The sequence below is a fragment of the Pagrus pagrus genome (genome assembly GCF_965226575.1).
Source record: "Pagrus pagrus genome assembly, chromosome: 8".
Lineage (NCBI taxonomy): Eukaryota > Metazoa > Chordata > Actinopteri > Spariformes > Sparidae > Pagrus > Pagrus pagrus.
Window position 1 is genome coordinate 24,277,372 of NC_140192.1, and position 16,090 is coordinate 24,293,461.

The following is a 16,090-nucleotide window of genomic DNA, read 5'->3' on the forward strand; positions in this document are numbered from 1 at the left end:
GTATTAACCGGCCTGCAAGATTTCAACTGCGGTTGAAACAATAAAAACTGAATTTCATGCCAAGAGTGCCACCGTAGAGACTCATATTAATGATGGCACAGGTGAGATTGTTAATCCCTGAGTTCATTTATTCACTTAAATTTGATCTGAGACTCATCGGTTACACCAGAGGAGCGAGAAAATACAAATATGAGAAACGAAATGAACAAAAAGCTACACATGAAAGGTCATATTGTTATTATAATAAAGTGCTATGGGATTTTTCAACTTTTCCAATAAAATCTTTTAGGATTCACATGTGTTTCTACTGGATATCTGTATTTATTTCTTCCATGGGTTCCTATCACTTTAAAAAAAATCCTACAGGAATTCTGTGAGAAAAAAATTTCAGTCTTATTGGGAATCAGTTTTTCTGTGGGTCCCAATACAATCCCTGAGGATTCCCATGAAATTCTTAGAATCCCATGAAACATTGTATTCCCTTCATGAGAAAAAGAAATGTCTCATTCTGTTTCGGTGGGACTTTCAAAGACTGTTTGTGTTCTTGTTTATCTTTCTACTGGATCTTAGAAATATTTTTTAATGTCTTCGAAGACTGTTATTATAAGGACTCCTCTTTCTCATTAAAATTCCACCTAAAATCCCCAAATCAAGTTGAATTTCTCTTGGAGATTATCTTTGGGTTCCTATGGGACTCACTCGCGTCCCCATGCCTTCAATCCAAATCACACCACTTTGCTGGGGACCACCTCGCTCCTCTTCAACAGGCCCCTTCTGGGTGCCCGGACCATAGCTTTGGATACCCTACCCGGAAGTGGGTGGTGGAGTCACCGTCACCCAACTGGTCACACCACCGTCGACATACTGCCTGCTGGGATGAGGCTCGCCACCGGAGAGCCACAGAGATTGTTACGAGTCTGAGATCACAACACAATCTCGGCGATAAGTCGTCGAAACGAGCATCTGGCAGCAGTTTGTTTCCGGGAGCAGGGAGGAAAGAGGCGCGTCGCCAAAATGATGGAAGAAATAGATAGATTCCAAGTGCCGAGCGCCGTGCAGGAGGCGGAGATGCAGGCAGAGATGCAGCCGCTGGTGAGTCAGACACCAGATCATCATCAGTGTTTTGGTCGTGTTGTTCCGATCCAACACGTCTTTATTAATCCGGGATTATTAGTGTACGAGGCCTGCCATTCATAATGTTCTGCCCCGGGATCCCGACACATCCATCACCTGCCATGCGTAATATGGGCTGATGTGCCAACAGAGCGTTTTCACCAAGTTTTTTTTCTACCACAGTGAAATGTAATCAAATTTCAGAGTAACGTGTGAGATAATAACTGATCTGCTCATAGTCTGGCGTTTCTGCTCGTGTAACGCAAGCAGCGTCCGGTCTGCTGCGTAGTGAGCAGCATCCGTCATGTCTGGCGAAAACAAGCATCCCATCCCAGCGCCGCTGCTACATCCTCAGCATCCATGCAGCAAGTTGCTCCGGCGTCGACGCCGATGGTGTCGCCGTGACGTGATTAGTGAGCGGCCTTTAATGGCAGATGTGCGCTCGTGTTTACCCGTCAAACCGCTATCTTTTTATTTAAAGAGGAGAATCAGTGGACATGGTGTGGCTGTGCGCTCCGTGGCCTGTAGCGGGGCCCTGGGTTACTGCAGCCTGCAGGGCGGCCTCTGCTGCCCACGGCCGGGGCCGCTAGAGAGCCAGACTAGACCCAGAGCAGCCTGACCTGGTGTCCATTCATCCCCGGTCCTCCTGTTTCCACTCATTGATAAGATCTTTTTTTCCCCTCACCTTTGCCCTGTGGATATAAGGTCTGAGTGTTTCCTGAGGTGGGATCCAGGGACTTCAAGAAGTCCTCCAAAGGGTCCCAGAGCAAGCTGAAGAAAATAAGTGTAGTTTTAAGTTCAGTGTTTGTATGGCCTGGCACTGTATCAGTATTCTAGATTAAACATTGTCTCAACTGTTGGTTGTATTGTGATATGGCACACCTGTAGTCTGGTTTGAAAAGAGACATTTTTAAGATATGGCCAGAATTTGAGTTTAACGGGGTACTATGTAATCTCGGAGGAGACATTTAAAGTCATAATTCTGCTATTTACAATCTTAATGAGGAAATAACACAAACTCAGAAATATGTATATATCCATAACTGAATAAACAAGCTGTTCTCAGAGGAAAATAAGGTCCCAGAACACTGTTTGAAGCTAGACATTTGGCAGGGTCCGCCACATATAAACAAAGTGAAACAGTATGAAGCTGTGTTGTCCTTTAAGCTGTTTGTTTATTCAGTCAAGAAAACAAAGAGAGTTTGTTTATTTTGTATGATTAGACATAAACTAAACTACGTAGTGCACCTTTAAAGGTGGCTCATTCCTAATGTTTTGCATGCACTTGAGACGAAATGTCAAACGTCAAATGACACAAGTAATATCTGTTTTGTGTTATAGTTTCAGTCTGTTCCTCTCTCTGTTATCCATAAATATACACAGGTGCTCATTAGATAGAGGAGGATTCCTCCTCACACGTTTTATCTATTCATGAACTGTTTTATTCTCATAGTCTGGGCATAGTAGGGCCGATTGTGCATTACAAAAGTGCATTAATTATTCATCGATGCCTCTGTAATGCACATTTCTGCTCATCTTTCTGCCGTCTGCCTTGTTGTTTGTCTCCAGGACCCGGCCTCGTCCACAGCCTCAGAGGCAGACTCAGACACCAGAGAGGGGGAGCCTGTCACTATCAACTACAAGCCCTCACCCCTGCAGATGAAAATAGGTGAGTAAAGGAGCTGCAGTGTTTATAGGCCAAGTGTCTGCCTGTAGGACTCAGCATCTCTTGTAATCTACTGTAAATTTAAAGTCCCGTAAAGAGTAACCTGCAGATGTGGCATAATCTCTAGACAAGACAGAGGGATCTGCACAGAGACTGTGTAGCTGTGTTGGGCCATTTTATTTCCTGGTGTGATGGCATTTGAACAGTGGGGATCAATTTTCAGAAAATCTTTCTATGACGAGACAAATCAAGACTGTTGTGGTTTAATCCTCCTTGTTATGCTGCCAAATTCTCAGTAAAATGTACCATCATCGTCCATTTCAGGGTTACAACTAGATGAGTTATGAGTTATTTTTCTGGATTAATCCAGTAATCAGTGAGTCTATTATATGTGAGGAAATGGTGACAAATGCCAAGTTCCCAGAGGAGGGTGTTACCAGGATGATGCCTGTTTTCTGTGCGGTTACATACCTCAAAAAGTCTTCAATTTACACCGTATAAAACAGAAAAAAACATTTATCCTCATATTTTAGAAGCTGGTTCGGGCATTTTTGCTTGAAAAGTAACTTAAACAAAGAATCACTTATCAAAGTTGTCGTCCGTTACTTTTCAATAGACTAATCGTTTCAGCTCTTATAAATGATATGCATCATTTGGCTTATGGATATCCACGGCAAAAGATATTAGCCTGTTTAATGTTTGGGAATTGAACTCTCCTGTGTGTTTGCGAAAAGCCACAGTCCTTAAAGTCTCATTTCAGCACCTTGGACAGAATCCAGTGGTGAGCAGCAGCGCCTCTTTATTTTTCTTTTACTCCTACTGCAATACTTTCCTAGCCAAAAACCTTAAAAGCACCAAGAATATTCAAAATGAGTAAACTGCTCAGCTACAGAAATGCATGAAAAATAATAGAAAATGATAATGGTGTAGTGATTTACAGTATGGTGTTAGAAACAGAACCCAATAGAAAAACAATAGAAAAAAGTTCACAATAATCATTAAGATCAAACAAGAATGCCACTCACTGGAGTGCATACCTCCACCAAGGCCCAACAGTCCCCTGTAATTCAATCAAGCCTAATCCAATATCAAATAAAACATAGTTAAATCCTATAGATCCAGGGGGACCTGCATCATATTGTCCCCACTGATAGATACCAGCCACCTAAATATGTCTGCTTTTCCTATCAAGATTCACGCTTTATTCTCTGAGTAATTTACAAAAATGTCTCGCTATGTTAAAGAAAGTGAGAAAAAATTCCTGCATCCGTCACTTCATACGGATACACACCAAAAGTTAATGGGGTCTATTCTGGGCTAAGACCCATCCTACATCCAAGTTTTGTGAAAATCTGTTTGTTTGTTTGTCAGCAGGATTACACAAAAACTACCAAACAGGTCATGGGTGATAAACATAACCTCCTTGGTGGAGGTAATAAAAAGGCAGATGAGACACAAAAAGAGACAAAAAACTACATCATTAACTAAGCGTATGCCTGAATAAGTCGGTCTTCAGTTGACTTTTGAAACTGTGAGCAGTGCTTTCATATCTGAAGTAACTGGGAAATATGTTTCACAGTCTTAGGGCGTAGAGGCTAAAAGCTGCTTTCTCACTGGTTTTGTGGGCCACTTTAGGATCAGAGCACCAAAGAGCTGGTTGATCGGGAGTTAAAAGGTCCAAAAATGTAAGGAGGTGCTATGTCATTAAGAGCTTTGTATGTGAGTTAAAAGGATCCTAAATCAGTTCTAAGAGCCAAGGAGTCAGTGTAGGGGAGCTGAAACAGAAGTCATTTGCTCTCTTGTCCTAGTTTCTGTTAAAAGTCTGGCAGCAGCATTCTGAACTAGCTGGAGTCGAATGAATCAACCGCTCTGCATCATGTTTTGCCACACTTTGGCAACATTTCTCAGGTCGAAGAGTCTTGATCACATTTTCTAACATGGGCCTCAAAGTTCAAATCGAGTCCAGAACGACTCTGATTTGGTTCTTTGTGAAATGCAACTCCAGCAGTGTCAGCCAGTGCAGATGTTCATGTCAGTCTACATCCATGGTGACAGTGAGAAGCTTTAGTTGTACTAGTTGTACACTGTCATACCACTTCCTGTGTATTAAATACAACCTCCTCATATTGTAATAATGCGTGCTTGTAAAACTAGTGTCTCTGTGACCTTGGGATGGAAAGTACTCTGATGGACGGCCTTTTAAAACTCTTTCCGGGATTAAACATGTAATGCCATTAACTGGTGTCACAATGTGAATTAAACGCAACATTTTCTGGTGTCACTGATGTATTATATTCTAGTTAACCGCTGGCTCAGACTAGACTAATAGCATTAGTTTAGCTATTTGTTTTGGGATCAGTGACAAGAATGGAACCATGGGAGAAGATGTCTTTTCTTTCTCAATATGTCGTCTAATGCTTTTATGATTTTCTATTTTATTGATCGTCTTACTTCCTGATGAGCATGGGTTTAAATTATGCTGATATCTTCTCGTTAAATCTGCAAATCTGACAACCTGGAGACTTCCACAGAGTTTGCAGTGTTGTTTTAATCTGATGCTATCTGGCGTTGCTACGCTTTACATCAGCAAATTACAAAAGTTCCCCAGTTTATTCAGGAATCTTACTACAAGCAAATTGCAAACTTACAAGTAGCCGACACTGACATTAGTTCAACAGTAATCCACCACTTTTTCATGCATGTTTGTGTGTCATTTGGAGCTAACCTGCTGTGTGTGTGTGTTTCTTGTGCAGAGAAACAGAGAGAGCTGGCCAGGAAGGGCTCATTGAAGAACAACAACACTGTAGGAAGTCCCGTCAACCAGCAGCCCAAGAAGAACAACGTCATGGCCAGAACACGGTGAGAAGTGAACGCTGTGGTCTCCGCTTCCATCTTTTTTCATTCGCTGGTGTCTTTCTGATAAATGACAGCAATTCCAATGTATTTTGTTTCAGTACTCTGCTGGAGTGTAAGGTAAAGGTAGAAATAATACAACAACCAGAATGCACCAGACCCGTAAACTCTCCCACTGATGGGTGACGTAAAGTGAGTTGGGTGGTGCTTGGTTTTGGTTTTTGAAATAGGAAACAGTGTGGCAGCCAGCTGTTAACAAACAATGTCGTATTACAGCTGAACAGCGCACTAAAATATGTTTATGAAAACATTTTAGGCGAGAAAAAGACAAGATTGTGGTTCATATTTGATCAGCACTGCTTTGTTTTACAGTTTGATCAAAGCTTTTTCAGCCTCTTTTATTTTCACAATACAGGAACAATATGGCGGCCACTTCTAGCGCACAGTCTTTCTCTATTGCGGCTAAACAGCATGCTAACAAAAAGTCCCTGAAAGCAAAGACAGCGTAGTAACAGAATCTTGGTTTATAGTTTATCAGCACTGCATAGTTTTGAAAGTTTGATCAGAGTTTGGTGAGACGCCCCTCACTCTTGATTCGAGAGGTTGATAGAGGGGCGGCTGTGTCTCTTGAGCCATCTATACTCTTTGAGTCTGGGATGCATGCAAACAATATGCGGGAACAGCAATCTGTAGCTGATACAACATGCCTAAAATTGTTCAGATGATGAGTTGGTGGTAAATTGACAATTCCAGCAACTGTTTTACACAATATCACCATAAAAAAGTCCTCTTCTCCAGTGTGTGGTCTACCTCACAGTGAACCGTATGCTGTTTTTGCGTGTAGGATCAGAAGTATGTTTTCAGGGCTTGACAAAACGGATTATATTCTCTTGTCATTATCTCTGCCTGTCAGTGAGGCTGGCAGGAGAATAGTTTTATTGATTTTAGCGCTTGTTAGATGTCGGAGTTAGAAATTAGACCTCTTTCATGCTGCTTTTGTTACTGTAGTTCAGCTGTGAGGCTGCCTCAAGGCCGCCTTCCTTCTCTTTCAGCATCTCTGCCAGTCTTGTTATTACTCATCTCTTCCTGTGTTTCCCTCCTCCACCTCTTCCCGTCTTGCTCTGTTATACCCTTTTTTCCCTCCGTCCTCTTTCTCTCTCTGTTCCCACCCCACAGGTTGGTAGTCCCCAATAAAGGCTATTCCTCTTTAGACCAGAGCCCAGATGAGAAGCCCTTGGTGGCCCTAGACACAGACAGGTGAACACAAGCACACACATTAACACACCTCTTGCTACATAAACATCCTAAACACACAAATAAAACGCTAACTTGTGCTTTTGTTTCTTTCAGCGATGATGATTTTGACATGTCTAGATACTCGTCGTCGGGATACTCCTCTGCTGAGGTGAGATAAGTTACAGCTTCTTCGTCTCATCCACTCCCTCCCTCCCTCCCTTGCATTCTTTCCTCCATTTCCTTTTATTGTCAAGAGTCAGATTTTATAAGCCAGCCTTGAAGCAAACCCATTTGTATCATCCTGCTCATCCGTGTTAATTCTCGAAGCGTGTGTGCTCTTGCTACATGAGTGCGTGATTACATTGCAGACGCACCTGCACACAGATGTGTGTACGAGACACAAAGCGGGAGACAAATGAAATGTCATCTCTGGGTGTCTGCTCCTGAAAATCCTGTTTTCAACGCTGCTGCCAATATAAGTGCAAATCACACACACATCATCTGATTTATTCTCCAGGGGGAATCCTCGTTCCCACCCACTACATCCATTTTATGCTTGACAAGGCCGGGCTTGTGGATATATTGTGGGTGTATGCCACAATGTTGTCACATAAAGTAAATGTTTTAACCCAGTTTAGCCATTGTCTCCTCCCTCCTTTTCAGCACTTGATAACAACAGCGAGGGCAAAGCACACACCATAGCAAGAGTAGGATTAACAAAGTGAGGGATTTTTGTTGTTGTGTATGAAGTACATACAGTTAATCCACTGTAGGCGAGGCAGCTAAATGCTGGGATTTTGAATGAAGTCATGAAGACATTGCTTCTGTTTTACATGCAAACAAAGGCATTGTTTTGCCAAAAACAAATCACACCAGGACAGTAGTCATCGTGTTCATGACTGAGCTCCAAGTGATGATCCTTGCAGCCATCTGTGAAAGTGCCTCGACTCACTTTGCCGTGGTTACGGCTGTAATTTTACCCAGTCTGAGTCAGAAGCTCAAGAAAACTTTGCTTAATCTGATAAAGTCAGAGGGAAGGTGTTTTTTTTGTACAGATTAAGCAACCAAGATATATAAAGACATGTTAATTAGTGTGATTTAGAACTGCTTATTGGCACATTTTGTTATCTTTGGACGGAGCCAGGCTGTTTCCAGTCATTGTGCTAAGCTAACCAGCTGCTCTCTGTGGATTCATATTTATGGTAAGACATGAGAGAGGAAATGAGTCGCGCTTCTCATCTAACTCTCTGCCAAAAATGTCTAATTATTTATTTAATCTCTCTCAAATTGTCACAATGTTTTTTTGTCTTGTTTTTAGCTCGATTAGCTAGCTAATTGTTATGATAACACACTACAAAATTTGAAACCAGAATTTGAACCAAGACCTGCAGTTTCAACCTGCAGTTGTTACATTTCATCCATCATCGACTGCTAGCTCACCAGGCTAATTCCTACATTAGCTACACTCATTAGCTCTTCCCACTGGGTATTTTGTATCTAGCCTGGACTATACTTGCAACACATGACAGACACGGAAGCAGACGATCTGCACAGAGAAAATTCTTAATTTGAATTCTTAATTTTGAATCGAAAAACTTTCCTGCAAATATTTAGCATTAAAATATAAGAACATATGTAGTCAATATGTTGAAACAAATATCCCCGTTGTGTAAAGGCCTCATCAGGTAGCAAATGCTCAGTAGCCTGGTCCTGGTTCACGGCCCTGGTGAAGGGAAACGCAGCTCCAACCCATCAATCTCCTCTCTCTGTCCTCCCTTCTCCAGCAAATCAATCAGGATCTGAACATCCAGCTACTGAAAGATGGTTACCGCCTAGACGAAATCCCGGACGACGAAGACTTGGATCTGATCCCGCCCAAATCAGTCAACCCTACCTGCATGTGCTGCCAGGCAACCTCCTCCACCACCTGTCAAATACAGTAACCCCACCCCCCTGACCTTCTCCCCCTTCCCCCTTTTCCACACAATATAACCCCTGATCTTCATCTGCTGTGAGTTTACTTCGCCGCCAGAGTGGCGACAGTGAAGCATTGGTAGAGTATTGTAATGACAGTTAAGTGCTATGATGATAATGACAATGAGGAATAATCAAATTAACATGTAGAAAGTTTTGGTTTCAAATCAAGGGAAGGAACACACATGAAAATATCCAATATGTATTTAAAACAAGAGTTAAAGTGGTGGTTTCCTCCTATGGTAGGACGTGCACTTGTGTTCGAGAGCCTCTCTCCTGGTGATGTAACATAACACACTGATATTAGTAGACAGAAAACAAAAAGGCTAATTGATGCTGTAAAGTGATTTCCATTTCCCCCAGAAGATTAAGAAACATTATCATAACTGCTGACTCAACTGTTCTGCTTACCTGAATTCTGGGTTGCATTTTTCTAGTTTGTTTTTTTTACATTTTTTTATTTAAGTGCTTACTTTTTTTTTAAAAACCCGAGGGATACGTATGATTGTATGTGTTGACGCGGGAGATATTTTAAAAAGCATGGACTGCAGTCTCGGTACCCCAAATAGAGGATATTTGGTACTGTATTCATCGTACTGTACAGGTTTGTTATGTAGCACAGGCCAGGTATTGCACTCATCCACACCACCCTCAACACTTAGTGGAGGAATGTATGAACATGTATGGCTGACGAACAAACTGCATGAAGAAAGAACACTGGACTGAAACAGGAAAATAAGAAGTAAGTAGCTCGTTGCACATTTGATTTTGCCCCCATCTCTACTGTGCAATCACACGCTACTGCCGTGGCACTAGCTTGACTTGTGTTGTTTTGAATTTGCACATTTTTCTGGGCCCATATCTTTGTACTCTTTCCTGCATAGCAGTGACAGTGTCTTATCTGAAATGAACTGTGTCAAAAAGGGAAGACGATACAGCACACGCACACGACGCTCCCGTGATTCACATATTAACAAGGCCAAAGGGAAGGTGGGGGGCCTGTAGATCGATTTTTCAGCACACACTGCTGTGTTATCCCCCCCCACTACATCTTTTCTCAGTGTCACTCCTTCATTCCCATTTCTGTTGTCACCTCACTGATCACACACATATGCATGCATACAGTGCCAACATAAAGAATGAGATGAGATCTATTTGTCTCTTTTGACTAATAGTTGGAAATTGTTTTGTAACTTCAACATCAAGGATCATTGACTTGGAGCACTAATATTCTTCATTTACGACTCTCTGCCCCCCTTAAATCAGTTGATTATTTGCAATGAGAGTATGCCTTAAGTACAGAGAAGTGTATTTATTGCCATCTTGATGATTTAGTTTGTTTGAAGAGCATTTGCCGTCTATGAAGTTATGCTTTTTTTTTTTTTACATTTAGACACGGGTGATAATTGTTTTTCTTTGGTTTTCCTTTTTTAAATGATTTTCTTGTAAGGTAAACACTTCCATTACAGTATTTAACAATGTTATTGTTATGTGCGGTGTATGAAAAACAATGAATAAATACAAATCTAATAGAGCACTTCCTGTTGTACCGTTTGTGAAATACAGTGTCGGATGTGGTCGTGTGATGTGGGACAGAAATACTGCGCAGGGTTTTTAGAAAGAAAAATAATTTTAATGTTAAAACATTTGAGCAGTCATTATTACACAGCTATGTATATTGCAATAACTTGGGGTCTGCGTTGACAGTCCCTGATTACAGTACAGTAGCATCAGAAGTAAGGGCATTAACCTGAAAGGCACCAACATCTAATCACAGTTGTCATAATGCCGGAAAAAGAAAAACATTTCACTGTACAAATGTATGTAGTTTGTGTCCTACTACACCTACCTTTACACTATCTGGACGTTTGAATACATTATGTTGCAAGTATAAAAGAAAATTAATGACATCAACAATGTTTCTGGCTCCTGCAGCGGACGAATAAGACCTCTCATCCCATTAGTAATATTACAAAAGATTACCAGACAATTAAAAAATACATTGTACCAAACAAATACATACAAACATGCTACATGATGTAATTCAAAAAGACTCGGGAAAACAAACTAATCAACAAAGAGAGCGTGCCTTAAAATGCTTGAACAGAAAATTAAAAAAAACTGTTTGTTGTGAGAAATGTTGTGCTTCCACATCACCACCAGGGGGTGTAGTACTGGTTGAAATGACCATGCATCATTATTCCCTGATAAGAAATGCAGTTCAGATACAGAGTAAACAAAAGTTTCAATGTACAGCAACTGGCACTGTTGGCATAAGAGACAGTCGTTGATATTCAATGTGTTGTTGAATATCAACATAAAGAATCTGATGATGTTCATTTAGGTAGTATCTCCAAAGGGTGAAAATGTAGAAAGTCCTCTCTGCTACAAAACCCTTGAAAGGCACAGACCTCCTGCGTGAATCATTATGGTCTTAACACCAAAGTGTGAAAAAAAATCTCTAACTTTACCTTTTAAAGGCTTTACCCTGTTATGTTTTCCTGCACTATTGACAAAATTCAAGCCTGAAAAAATTTATTTTCCATGAGGTCTGCTTACATATTATGGTCAGGCAGAAGTACTTTAAAAGTATTCTGGTTCATTATGATTCATCAACATTTATGTTTCCATACAGGAAACACGCTGTCTAAGCCTACAAGCTCACAGTATACCTGATTTACTAAGCCCATAGCCAGATATAAGAAATTAAATACCCAAGCTCTGTTATTCTCTCTATTATAGCTTTGTCTCTAATAATACTTAACTATACTGAGTATACAATCCATCTGAAAGTAGTCTGTTTATTTTATTTACATGATAATACTGCTATACTGTACATTCACCTTGTCCTGGACTGGAGATAACTGTACAAGTATGAGTGTATGTGTGCAACAGTAATATTTACTAAACGACCATTCCCAAAACGTCTCAACACATCTCAGTCATGATCTGTTTTCTTCCTGTTGTCTTCGCCTGAAATGAAATCTATGATGCAAAGTGAACACATGTAGTGTTAATGTACATGAACACCTCTTAGATTGCAGACTGTTCCAGGCAAACATAGAAAAACCTCACACAACACATAGTCAAATAATTACAAATGGCGAAGCAACTAGAAGCTGTCTGACAGGCCCTGAATAACTCTTAATAAATACCAATCACCTCAGGGAACAGAGAGGGGAAGCTCTAGTTTGATTACAGTCAAAGCTATGTTTCTGTTACATGCGTAGAAAAACTTTAAATAGTGGTCTGGCTGGTTGAGGTGCGTGACTCGACAGGATGTGTGTAAAAGTGCACACCCCTGCATGTGGTTGTGTCTGTATTTGCCTCTGTATGTACTGCATGAACCTTCATGTATATACAGTATGTGTACTATGAGGGTGTGTCTCACACCCCTGCAGGGCTTTGGTCTCCAGAGTCAGAGGAGGACACGGACACGGAGCAGCGGCGTCTCTTGGCCGCGCCGGCGCCCTGGAGCATGCTGGGATGGAAGCCTGCGTGTCGCCGTGCATGTTTAGTCAGGTGGTCGCTCCTCATGAAGCACTTGTCGCACATTGGACAGTTGAAGCGCTTCTCGCCCGTGTGTGTGCGGTAGTGACGCGTCAGCTCGTCTGAGCGGGAGAACTTCTTGCCGCAGTCTGGCCAGGTACACTCGAAGGGCCGCTCGCCTGAGGAAACACACAAGAGTTTTGTATTACTATTCCTCTGAAGACTTTCCTTTGACTGGATTTAAAGCTTTACCACTTTCATACTTTTCTTTATACTTGGTTTTAATGAGGTCAGAAGAAAAGAAAAAAGTATTAAAAGGAGACTTATAATTGATTTTGCAATTATTGTTTCATATGTGCATCAGCAGGGTTCCCAAAGGATGGGGAAAAACAGCACAGGGGCTAAGGTTGAAGTTCACGTCCCATTTTTTGTGATATTTTAGTCCTTTACACACACTGGAGTGTGACTTTAAGCTTCAACAGTAACCCCTACTTTTTGTTATCCTCTTTGTTTGGGGACCCTGCTGCTGTATGTGTAAAATAATAAGAGCAAAATCAAGAATTAGTTTCCTTTAAATACTTTTTTTCCCCTCCTGACCTCATTAAAGCCCAGTATATAGAAAAGTATGCAAGTTTACAGTATGTGGTGATGGTGACAAAATACTAAAATGCTGAAAATTTGTTCACAGACCAAGAAATATGTTGTTTGTCATCCTCCATAGTGATTTTACTACGGTTGAGAATGGATTAGTCAGACCTCAGAAAGGTCAAACTTTCTGCTTTAAGTTGGGATCTATTATGACCAGACTATATTTAAAGGGTAACTCTGCATATTTCATGCAGAGGAAGCTACATGTTATCTGATTAACTGCCTCCAGTGTTGCATACTGGGTAATGTAGGCGCCAGGTTTGAAAAGGAAGAAGAATGTAACCATTTTGATCATTTGTTTTTAAGGTGTCCATAATGGGCCCAACAGTGTTATAGGTGTGCAATGCTAGACCAGTGGACTTTCAAAACCTGCAACTACATTACCCACAATGCAATTTAGTATTTGAATGACATCACTGGAGGCAATTTATCAGATTACATGCAGCTTCCACTGGAGCCACAAAAGGATTTATAGTACTTTTTCTACATATTCAGTCGGACTCCCCAAGACACTTTAATGTGTCAAATTGTTGAGGACTGGGGGGCGGGGTGTGAAAGGTATTGTCACAACCAATTACAGATACAGACCAAATGAAAATCTATTGTATTTAACCATGTTTTACAGGGGTATCATGGTGATAAATCAATTTTTGAGCTGTTAAAAAGAGCCTGAGGTCTCCAGGAGCCCAAACAGAACACTAAAGTTAACCTCTGTCAGTGCACACCTGCTCTATAACCTTTACTAACCTATTATTAACACACATTATGATTCAGAACCATCATTTCACATCTTAGTCCTGAAAAAGAGGGCTGCAGATAATGAAAACAACACACAAACACAGAGATTACAAAACATGTATCTACTGAGAGGAGGGGGAGGCAAAAGATTCTGTTTTCTTCTGTGTCTGCGACAAATCATGTTTTGGACACCTGCTGTGCATAAACAGCGTGCTCCTGGAACAACAACAGAACATATTGATTTAAAAATGATGAGTCATCATAAGAGCCCCTTGAATAAAACCAAAAGAAAAAATGAGCATGGCTGCCCCCCCACTCCTCCTCCTCCTCCTCCTCCTCCTGCTGCACGTGCTCTACTGAACCACATGTCTGCCCTTGTTTACAACCCGGCGCGAGGGGAGTGGAGGAGGATGACGTATGAGGAAATAGTGGTGCAGGGAGGGTTATCTCCGGACAAGAACATGTGGGGACAACGGTGTCGCAGTGACCTGCATGTGAATCAGAAGCCAAGATGTCGACTTTTACTGCTCTGTTATTACAGTACAGTAGTATGTGTGTACACACAGGACCGGATACATATCGACTAATAACAGCCATCAATCATTTGAGACATCAAGAGTGTTTAATGATCCGTGGAGGGATTAATAAAGTATCTCATTATTTGGATAACCTGTCTTGTGAGTTTTCCAGATGACCAGTCCACCATCTTTTGTACAAACATGGGCGGTGTTCCCTGATCGCAGTGGGCGCGTGTCAACAGCATTTTAAAATACCCTCCCCCCAACCACCTCTTCTTTATCTCGCACACCTCCTTCCCCTCCCCTCTCCTCCCTCAGCCAGCCCCTGACCAGCCATGGGCCGCTCAGTCACACCCCCCCAGCAGCAGCAGGGGCCAATTCATGGGACCACCTTTCCTCTAATCTGTTATTCATTGGCAGGAACATGTGGTCCCTCACTTACCCTCCTCTCCTCGTGGAGTCTGTGGCGTTCAATGTCACATTATAACTTATTAAATCATGGACGATGATGATGATGATGATGACATCATTATCAGTGAGCTATTTTCTCCTCCATGCGTGACGTCTTCAGCCAGTAGAGTTTGAACAGTGATGTCAACACATGCGACTGAAATAATAAAAAAAAAAAAAGATGGCAGAAGTGACGCAGAGCGGTCACTCGGGCTTACCAGTGTGCACCCTGAGGTGGGCTTTGAGGTGGGACGACTTGCCGTACATCTTCCCACAGCCCGTAAAAGGACAGCAGTGTCTCTTCTCGGGAGACTCCTGTCTCACCGCCACCGCCCTCTTGTTCCGGGACTGTTTGGGTGCCGCCGAGCTCCGGCTGTCCCCGGCGTTCAACCGGCAACTCCCCCGCTCCACCTTCTCCTGCGCGCCCGCAGCGTCGCTCATACCCCCGAGACATCTGCTGCCTCCGCCGCTGACGGCGTTGGGGTTGTTCAAGTCCAATAAAATCATTGCCACCATCAGCAAAGTCCTGTTCTCCTGGTTCTCTTTCAGCATGTCCTCTGTCCGACCCGGTGGTCGGCTGGGGGCACAGTCTGCAGAGACTCCGACCTCCGACATCACTACAGCAGGTCCGGGTGGAGGAAGGGAACAATGTATCTAGAGTGGCTGTTTGTTCAGAAACAGTCCGACACCATAAAGTAATCAGACCGCGGTCTTCCCAGAAAACATGTGGTTAACCATCCACACGTGTCGTCTTCAATGTGACTATTCCGCAAAGGCTGCGCTTCTTGTTGAGGTTGCAGGGTGGATAAGTAAACACCCCCACAGCAGAGATAGCACTTTGAGTCCCGGCTCTCCCTCTCTGCTTCTCCCTCTCTGGGTCCTGTCCCTCTAACTGCCGGATCGATAAACACACAGCAGCGCAGCGAGGCAGCTATTGTGTCTGCGTTTATTCCGCCTTTCTGTGCGCTCCCACACATGCGTCAACTTGTCCTATTTCACTGCGAGCGGCACATCTCTCAACTCCAAGAAACAATTTCGCGGAATCCCACGGCGTCATACGAAAGCAGGGCTCTGATTGGCCGCGAGGAAACACGACTCGGTTTTTGGAATTGCCTATTCACGTGAGTGAGCGACGGGACGCTGGACCAATCGCAGGGCGGGATTGATGAAAAGAGGGCTGGACCAAACTGATGCCACATTCAAGTGCTTCAAATGATCAGGAACTATGGGAATCGTTTTCTAACATTGATTTTGAAGCGTCAGCTAAAATGACTACGTACTCAAAGATGGGAAATATAAATATTATACTATATGAATCCAAAATATATACAACATTTATTATAAAATGTCTTTTTGTTGAATGTTATAACTTTAAACATAGAGTTTGAGTTAACTTTAAATGTCA

The 16,090-nt window shown here is 42.2% G+C and overlaps 2 protein-coding genes across 2 annotated transcripts; one reads left to right on the forward strand and one right to left on the reverse strand.

Moving 5' to 3' along the window:
• The first annotated feature begins 877 nt into the window (after positions 1-877).
• Positions 878-10,379, forward strand: fam219ab (family with sequence similarity 219 member Ab). Its single transcript, XM_084361118.1, has 6 exons — positions 878-1,092; positions 2,683-2,782; positions 5,533-5,638; positions 6,809-6,889; positions 6,983-7,037; positions 8,653-10,379. The coding sequence occupies exons 1-6, from the start codon at positions 1,015-1,017 to the stop codon at positions 8,809-8,811; spliced, it is 579 nt and encodes a 192-aa protein (XP_084217244.1). The 5' UTR covers positions 878-1,014; the 3' UTR covers positions 8,812-10,379.
• A 1,222-nt stretch (positions 10,380-11,601) lies between these two features.
• Positions 11,602-15,728, reverse strand: klf9 (Kruppel like factor 9). The gene is made up of 2 exons (XM_084360532.1): positions 14,904-15,728; positions 11,602-12,510 (listed from the first exon to the last, which is right to left on the reverse strand). The coding sequence occupies exons 1-2, from the start codon at positions 15,298-15,300 to the stop codon at positions 12,230-12,232; spliced, it is 678 nt and encodes a 225-aa protein (XP_084216658.1). The 5' UTR covers positions 15,301-15,728; the 3' UTR covers positions 11,602-12,229.
• Between the last annotated feature and the right edge of the window lie 362 nt (positions 15,729-16,090).